At 38.6% G+C, this 9,170-nt stretch overlaps 1 protein-coding gene across 1 annotated transcript; it reads left to right on the forward strand.

Annotated features, from left to right (window-relative positions):
• Window positions 1-518: 518 nt before the first annotated feature.
• On the forward strand, window positions 519-6,799 carry LOC106511187 (forkhead box protein P4; the record flags this gene model as incomplete). The annotated part of the gene is given in 2 exon segments (XM_013999931.1): window positions 519-691; window positions 1,543-6,799. Coding segments are annotated over 2 exon segments (321 nt in total), but the record flags the coding sequence as incomplete, so codon positions are not given.
• Between the last annotated feature and the right edge of the window lie 2,371 nt (window positions 6,800-9,170).

The following is a 9,170-nucleotide window of genomic DNA, read 5'->3' on the forward strand; positions in this document are numbered from 1 at the left end:
AGAGAGAGAGAGAGAGAGAGAGAGAGAGAGAGAGAGAGAGAGAGAGAGAGAGAGAGAGAGAGGGAGGTGCGAGTTTCTAAACCGGCGTCCGACCTGTCTCCTCCAGCATGTGGCTGTGAGCGTTGAGCGCCTCGACAGAAGCTGCTCCTGTTGTTTTCTCCTCTGCAGACACAGATGTTGCACTTATGTTTCTGTGCCTGAGCTGAGGTCATGGCTCTGTTTCTTGTTACATTCCTGTTGAGACTTTCGCGTGATCACACACACTTCTGACAGGGACTTGGATGTATAAGGAGAGCGCTTGAGGTGGAAAGGACTGTATATAAGTGCCCCCTAGTGGTTTGCYGGAATGTTTGCCTGAGTGTGAGGGGAAGACGTGCTGCTTTCAGTGCAAATAGAAAAACTTATCRTGGGGCCCAAATTAAAGCCAAACCTCTTTGTTTTGTAAAGTCACCATTTTTATTACATAACTTCACTATTTATTTTAAAAAATTAAACTCTGTGGGTCTGTGTCTGTGCAGGCGGCTCTGGCAGAGAGCAGTCTGTCCCTGCTGAACAGCCCCCCCCTGGTGACCCCTCCATCTGCAGCCAGCCTCAACATGTTACACGTGGGCCACGATGATGTCAGCTCCACTGTGGAGCAGGTGAACAGCAACGGCAGCTGCAGCCCGACACTCAGCCCTCAGCAGTACAGGTACTAACACGTGACAACACAACCTGACTAAACTTAAGCTTTAATGCTTGTGTGAAAATCCTGTTTATTCCAATAACAAATTAATTTATAATTCACTGGTTAATTGTTTCTGTGGTGCTAGAATATTTTCTAACTGAGCCACCAAATACTTGAGAAAAACATTTCCAGTTTGGGAAGCAGATGACCAAATAAAAAAAAAAAATCAGGAAAAATCAGTTGAATATAGTTTTTTTTCTCTCTTTTATTTCTCTAGAAGCATTTTCCCCCTCTTATTACATCATAAGATGTGATAATTTGTTAGATTTATTTTATTTTCTGTGCACAGGTCAGATGTTTACTTGCTAAATATGAGATCACAGACTCTAATGTGTGTTTTCATTCAACAAAATGGCTGAAATTCAAATACTAGCTGTTTAAGCAAGTTCAATTAATTTAATGCAGTTTCAATAGTGTTTAGCTTAGTTTGGTTTAGTTTAGTGGGCTTTGCAAAAAGTAAGAAGAAGAAACAGAGGAAATTTTGTATTTATGAGAGATGCATTATGTCAGATACATTTATTTATTCATGACTCATTATTGACAGCAATAGCAGCTGATGCACTTTTTTATCCTCCAAGGAAAAAATAAGAAACATCTCATATCTTTAACCCTGAACAAAACAGCGGATTCACCAAAAGTAAAGTTTCTTATATGATTCAAAACAATCTGCTTCAGTAAATAATAAAACACTTCACTGGAATAGTATAGTGGTTCATCGGTTTATCTTAACATGATAATCAAGTAGGAATACATAACCTGTGTACAAAATGTTACCTTGAAAGCGTTAGCTCACAGTCACCTCTCTCCTGTCTCAGCCACCCGGTGCACGTGAAGGAGGAGCCCACYGAGGTGGAGGAGGACAGTCGGCCCGTCTCCCTCCTGGCCAGCATCACACACAGCATGGCGCTGCCGAGCGACGAGCGCGACCTGGAGGAGGATCTTCCCACCGAGGAGCTGGAGTAGGACGGGAACTTAGCCCGGATCAGTCCCGGTGCCTGCCTGCAAGTGGGACACAAATGAGCTGCAGTACACTCAAGAGAAAAAAAAWWRRKTTTTTTTTGTTTTGTTTTGTGTTTGTTTTAAAGAAAGTTCAAGCAACTAAGAATGACATTGAAAAGAAAAGAAAAACTCCAAACAGGGTTCGATGACTTTTGTTACTTTTCAGATGCAAAAACAAGACTGTGGAGCACTGCTTTACCTCCAAGTGTTGCTCGCACAACACTTTGGCTCAGAGGTGTAACACCACTTACTGCATACACACGAAACCTGTGCACACACACACATACACACACACACACACACACACACACACACACACACACGTGTTTACTTGTCAAACCACGTCTCATCGTCCTCGCTGGATAAAACCACCTTTTATGTAGAGATCCCACGAGGCATGGACACACACACTCTCTCTCCTGCTCATCCCTCCACCTTACATACACCTTTCTTCGTTCTCTCAGTGGTCTCTGGCTGCCTGGCGAGCCGTGTTTTTTTTTTTTTTTTTTTTTCATCAGTTGAGAAGAAACACAGACGTGTGTTTTAAAAGAACAAAACACACGTAGGATCATGTGTATATAGATTCGGAGCAGTCACCAAGGGGCAGGATAACTCTCCTTTCTCCCTCTTTTTGAGTCGATCACTTGCGCTTATTTTTATTTTTTATTTTTTTCTTTTGAATTTTTGATTAAAATAAAAAATGATGGGGCTTTGAGACGCAGATGAAGGAAGAGAGTATCCACTTTTTTGTTGTTTGTGAGGCTGACCCTGTCCAGACTTTTTGACAGCAACAAGACATTTTTGCTGAGGAACATTTTTTGAACATTTTTACTTCTACACGTAAAAAAAAAGGCAGACAGTTCCCTATTGTGGCTACAACCCAGGCCCCTCCCATGAAGACTGCAGGAAAAGGACCGTTTGATGCTGTCTTTCCTTCCTCCTCCATCTGCAGGTGGAAGACTTCGGAGAAGAAAACGAGGAGATGAGCTGTGAGAAACGAGGGAGAACTTTGTGACTAAAAAAGAGAGAAAAAAGAAAGAAAACTGTCAATAATTATGGAATATAACGAGAAAAAAACATGTGGTAGCTTTTGTCATTTCCTTTTTGTTTTTCTTTTATTTTCYGTTATTATTTTTGAGGATTTCCATTGTGGATTTCTGCTTTGACGTACCTCTTCTAAGGATGTTGTCTTTGTTTTTGTATTGTAAGATGTTTGATTTAACTCTGGTTGTTCACACCATTCCAAACAAGTATTGTGGGGGGAAAAAAAGAAAAGACAAAAAAACAAAACAAAAAAAACAAAGCAAAACTGTAAAAAACAAAAAGCGCAGTATTGTCCCAACTTTTCCTGCCCCTTTCCATTTTTCCCCAAGTGTAGCAGACAAGAAAATTGGAAAAAAAGCACTTAAAAGTTGCCATTATCCAAATATTATTTAACCACCAAATCTTTTCTTTTTTTTTTTTAATTCTATATCACGTTCACTTGTTGTTTTGGTTGTGTATTTAGTTGAGACGTATCCGTAACGCTTTAAAAACATATATAAAGGTATATATTATAACTGCAGTCAGAGAATACCTCATCCCACAAAGGTTCTGCCTGGAACTGTGTCAAATTGGGGGGAAAAAATAAGAAATAACTGAAGTAAGGGGGGGATTTTTTCTGTGGGACACCAAATGTGGCAACTCTGCTCAGGCTCGATTCAGAGCTCTATGGTTGTAAWAGTTACTGTGTTGAAGCTTTCTGCGATTCACTGTGTGAGTTTGTGTTAAAGGAATAGCACATAATTATTTTCTTTCTACTAGTGTCAAAGCATTACTATTCTCAACAGTGCCATACCAAATTTAACATTTATGTTCTTTTTCTTTTATCTCCTTTTCCCCCCATTTTATTTTTGTTACAGGTAACCAAAGAAATATGTAGAAAACCAAAAAAAAAAATAAACTTTTCTTTTTGTTTATATCCTAAAGAGCTGGCCAAAAGACAACAAACCATAAATTTCTATTTTTGTTTTCATAATTATTGTGTTGAAACTGCATTATTTCCGGTGCTGACCATTCCAAAAGACCAAAGTGTGGAAAGCAAAGCAGAATTTGGAGACGGTTCAATTTAGATAGGAGGTGAAACACAAGTATTAACAAACAAATCTCGCACAGTTACTCTGAGAAGAATGAAAGCACTTAAAGGTGAAACCCAGTCTCCGCTGCACACAGGCCCAACTGTGTTTAAACTCAAAATTTGGGACTAAAACGATCTGAGCAGGTCAAATAATTGCAGCATTTAAAAATAGAGGTATGAATTTGTTTGAGATGCCAAAAAGAGTCAAAAAGGTGAAAAAAATGTAAAGCTTTCTGATGTTTTGGTGTTAATTAAATGTGGAAAAAAATCCATAAGTTACATTCTCTTGATCAGTTTGTGCTGTTGTTTCTTTGGGAAAAATGATTCCATAATAAAGAGGGAACAATAAAATTTGCCAGTAGATCTAAAAAAAACAAGGGACATAATGTCGTTTAAAAATGGGTTTTCACACTTTCTGTCRAGTGATGTCTTGCCCTTCAAATGTTTTCTGCTTGTTTTCAAAAGAATCTTCTTTCCAGTGACTTTGAGTTCAATCGGGATTCTTTTCCTGTCATGCTTGAGATGGGCTGTCTTACAGAGCGCAAAAAGATTACATCAAAAGTGGTATTTTGAAATGAGACAAAAACCAAAAATAATGCTACCTCCTTTTTAAAAAAAACTGTTTAACACATAGCCAGTGGTAGACTGCTCTCTTGATTTTTTTATTTATTTATTATTTTTTTAATTTTGCTTTTTTTATTCAACTTTTATCAGTAATAATACTGAATGCCAAAACTGATGTCTCACTTACTGTATGACTGATATGAATAACACAAACACAAATCTTTGCTGATCCGGATTCCTTGCATGTCTGTTTGAGCCCAAAAACACAACATAGCTTCACTTTACTTATAATTTGGAATGACTACCTCTCCTTAAACCACATCTTAAACACTCTGCTCATTTAGTGTGTTGCTGCACAGAGCTGATTGTCAGAGGTAGTCATATACCCGTGCAGCAACACATGCATGCACATAAATGCAGAAATACAACTGAAACACTGATGAAGTTACTGCAGACAGAAACCATCCAAAGACCCACAACAGCGACCATTTTCACYCAAAATAAACACGTGATAAAACTCWTCACTGCTAAGGTCCAAACCAGGAGGGACTGCTGCATTAAGCTCTTTTCTGGCTCATGCTTTAAGGTACACCTGTAAACAAAACTGTTTTATAAAGATTGTTTTCAGGTCACCACAAGACACTTTTTTCTTTAARTTTGGCATAAAACATGACGCATTCCTGTAAATTACTGTTCGGCTCATCTTTCCCTTCTGTTCTCTGAATTTTCTTCTTTTATTATTGTTTTATTTCTGCTGTTGTAAAGCTTTCAACTCAAACTCCTATACTGTACTGCTATTGCTGAATATATGTATTTATCATATTAAGTGCTGCAGGTATCTTGGTTTAATAGTTTTTGTTGGCTTTGTTTTAGTTCTTCATAAAACGTCTGGGACGCTGACCTTTTTTTAGGTGTACTATTAAAAAATTGAAAATAAATAAATTTAGATCAGTGGTTTAGGTAACAACCGTTTGTATATTTATCTTAGCTAGATCTATTTTGATACTTTTTTGTCTCTGTATGCATTTATGCGTTTTTATGGAAAGGAAAAAAAAAACAACAAAAGGAAAACAAACTTAAAAGTTTCTTCAATGTGTATTGATACCTCAGGAGGACTTTTTTTCTCTCTCAAAGACAGGACCAAAACCTCTGACAAGCAAAAGAGAAAAGAGGAAAAAAAATGAATATGTAGCCCCCTCTCTTGCTTTAAAAGAAAAGAATATGCGGAGCTATAGAGAAGCATTGCTGTAGGTCCTTTCAGGTGCCGATTTTTGTTCCTGCTCCATGTGCCCCCCCCCCCCCCAACCCCCCTGACCCATGTCATTCTCATGCTGAACTTCGACCCACAGACCTGTCAATCATCTGCAGGTGCCATGGGGCTGTCGCCAAGTCAGAAACCTGGCCGGTGGCAACGAGCTAAAAAAGAAAAGAAAAAAAAACATTATCTCCCAGTCCAACAGAGGCAGACAGAACTCACACTGTTGCATTTTATTTAATTTTATGTTTTTGATACTCCTCCTCCTCGCTCAGCTCCAAAACCAAAATGTGGAAAGGCTCTCRGAGATGCAGCTCTGACTACCAAAGGCATTGTGAGCCAACATTGCTTAGTCCAAACTCCTGAACTGTAACCAAACTGTAACCAAACCAATGCCACAACCAACCAAAAACAAAAACCAAGCTACTTCCAAAACTCTCCATCGACTTCACTTATCACCATTACTGATAGCCCTCATGCATCCACGTAACCGTCATGTAGGAGCAGTCTACCTCCTACTGGCTGGTGTCTGACTCAAAAGGACAGAGGGAGATGAAATCCTAACGTGTGATTAGACAGCTCTGAGGTGTCACGCAAGGGTTAAGGGACTCTCAAAAAGAGGAGCATTTGCCTGACGGTATTATGACTTAAGACAGCCAGAATCTGATGGAACTACCACTTTAACGATCCTCTGGTTAAACCTTAGGAATGTGTGTACATTTTTAACAGTGACTCTATTGATTTTTAGTTGAGTTTATCTGTTTACCTCTTTTTATTCTATTTTTTTGTTTTGTTTGTTTGTTTGTTTGTTTTCTTGTTATTTGAAAAGTGTGACCTGAGGAAGAGGAACAGGAACTGGGTGCTTGCTTTAGACAGACCGATGAGCCCAGGCCTCTGACGCTCCTCCTCCCCTAGGGTAGCCATGTAATGCCAGTCACTGCCCTTTTTCCTTCATGCTGTATAAAAACACACAACACAACACACACATACATATATCTGTGTATTTGTAACCTGAATCTTCTTGTGTCTGTCCATGCAGACAATAAAAAAAACTGTACAGTAGGTCTAGTTGCATGTAATCTGTACTAATTATTGACAATGGCATTATAAAATGCAATAAAATACTTATTACACTGTCCTATGATTTGTCTTTGGTTTTTATGCACTTGCATTTAACTTTACATGATCCTATACACATTAAACAACACACATACATCAACATGTATAGATTMTATATCAATGTCCTTAAAGATATACAAAGCTATTTTTGTTCATGTCATCAGTGGATCCCTTAAGTTGGATGTCTCTGCTCTTATAGATACAATGACAAAATTAGTCTTCCATACAATATGCAATATTAGGCATAAATCCATATTCTTTGTTCTGTTTGCACTTTTTTTAAATGTAAGATGTCATTTTATTGGGATATCCAGATTATTATTGAAAATTAAATGCGTGATTATTTTCTCCATATTGTGATTAGMCTGAGATTATTAGTAGTGTTCACTCTGAAACTGGCCATCTCAGAACAAACTGTACTTTTAGAGTACAGATTAGTAAAAACATGCCCCACACTAAACAAACATCATTTTTTTCATTAGATTACCGGACTAATGTTCAAGGACAAGGAGGGCTCTCCCTATTGATGATCTTTGCTCCAGTGGTTCGCTTGGAAAGAAGAATGTACCTTTTTATTTTGGTTTGGTACCAAAAACTACGTGACTGCACAAAGGTCTGTTTTTGGTCTGACTGAAGGTTGTGTATGACTATTTCTGCATTTAAGTGTTCAAGTCTAAAATCTGAATCTGTCTCATGCATACTTCTGCTGCAAAATAACAACCCAATAAATAGTCCAATTTGGATAAAATGTAATTGACATGCAGACCATTGATGGGCATGTATGGATTTTATTTTACGTTGTACAAGGGGCTGGTATGTCTGGAACAGATACCAGATTGGTGGCATCATGAGTTGAGTGAAAGTCTTTTCAGACAGTTGCTGGAGTGTTTACAGTCAAACAGTGAGTAAAGGTCAACAGATACAGAGGATGCCTCGTAGAAACATATCAGCACTTGAAAAAAGTTGCATTGTGAGTTTGAATACGGTCATGTAGTAGAATCACGCAGGAGTCTGTCATGTGTTGTGTACAGACCTCACATWTGCTTGGTGCTAGAACACTGCACATCACTCAAGACACAACACACCAAGGGAGGATCATTGTACTGTGCACCAACAATTACGAAACCTCATGACATCTGCGACTGCCATCTGGACAAATTTACAACACCGCATGTAATCCCACACCATGTCTCAACAACTGGCATCAGCCAAACTACATGTTCACCATCCCATAGGCTGTTATCAACACCAGAGCAAGGACGACTTTGGAGTAGAGTATTACTGTAATCGGCGTGGACTGGTGATGAGTGGAATTATAACATTTTTAAAGATGGAAATGAGTTTTGCATTACTGCACACAGAAGACTAATTCTGCCAACGTTACGAAGASATATACTGACAATGTCCCTGGTATGACTGTGTGGAGCCATAGGAATGACTCCAGGTCACTTCTGGCAGTGATTTGAGAACACTGACCTGAGATACACCAGTGACATCCTGCTYCCTCATGTCTTACCCACATGTGGGTACTGCAACCTTGTACAAACTTTCAACAAGACAACACTCGTCCTCATGTGGTATGWATGCCTATCACCTGTGTACATATTGCTCATGTTCCTCCAGTGACCTGCCAGGTTCTTCTGTCTTTTCCTAACCGAACACGGTGAACATGGACATCACCTTGGACCCAGTGCCAATTTGCCAGACTTCAAGGACCAGCAGCCAAAGAAGATACAACAGCTTTAAAACTCTGAGAGGGTGAAACACACCACTGACATGAAAGCACATGTTGAAACCATGTCAGTGGGGTCGTYCAGTTAGTTACTCCATTACCCATTTGATCTGATGATGTAATTATTGCATTACAGTCACATGATCTTTTAATGTGCACTTTCATTTCATTTCTGTCACTTTGTTCCAGCGCTTCATGAATTTGTCAGTGAGTTTATATTTATATGCAACAAATATACAKTAAATACCTAAGATTAAACTTTTAGGGATTTGCTGTTCTGTAAAAGCAGCCAAGGTCCTCAACTCAAGATACTCAACAATTCTCTCACGTTAATTTGATAAGTTGGTCAAATCCACATTCTAGAGCTTTAAGACTGATAATACAAAGCAGCATCTAAAAGTGTAGTTATAAATCATTTAGTTTTTATTATTGCCAGTTTTTAAAGAAATTTACTGTCCTCAGTTGGAAAGTTTAGAATTGTTTGCCTAAGATATAGGATTCTGCACTGTGTTGCTCCTCCTCCTCAAYCTGATTTTGCCACAAGAGTTTGTATGGTTAGAAGGACAAACACTTATTCAAACTTTATTTCTCACTCAAAGCATCACATCCTCAGTTAAACTCAGTGATGAAATGGCTATCTCCACACAATATATATATA

The sequence above is a fragment of the Austrofundulus limnaeus genome, unplaced genomic scaffold (assembly GCF_001266775.1).
Source record: "Austrofundulus limnaeus strain Quisiro unplaced genomic scaffold, Austrofundulus_limnaeus-1.0 Scaffold2573, whole genome shotgun sequence".
NCBI classification, from domain to species: domain Eukaryota; kingdom Metazoa; phylum Chordata; class Actinopteri; order Cyprinodontiformes; family Rivulidae; genus Austrofundulus; species Austrofundulus limnaeus.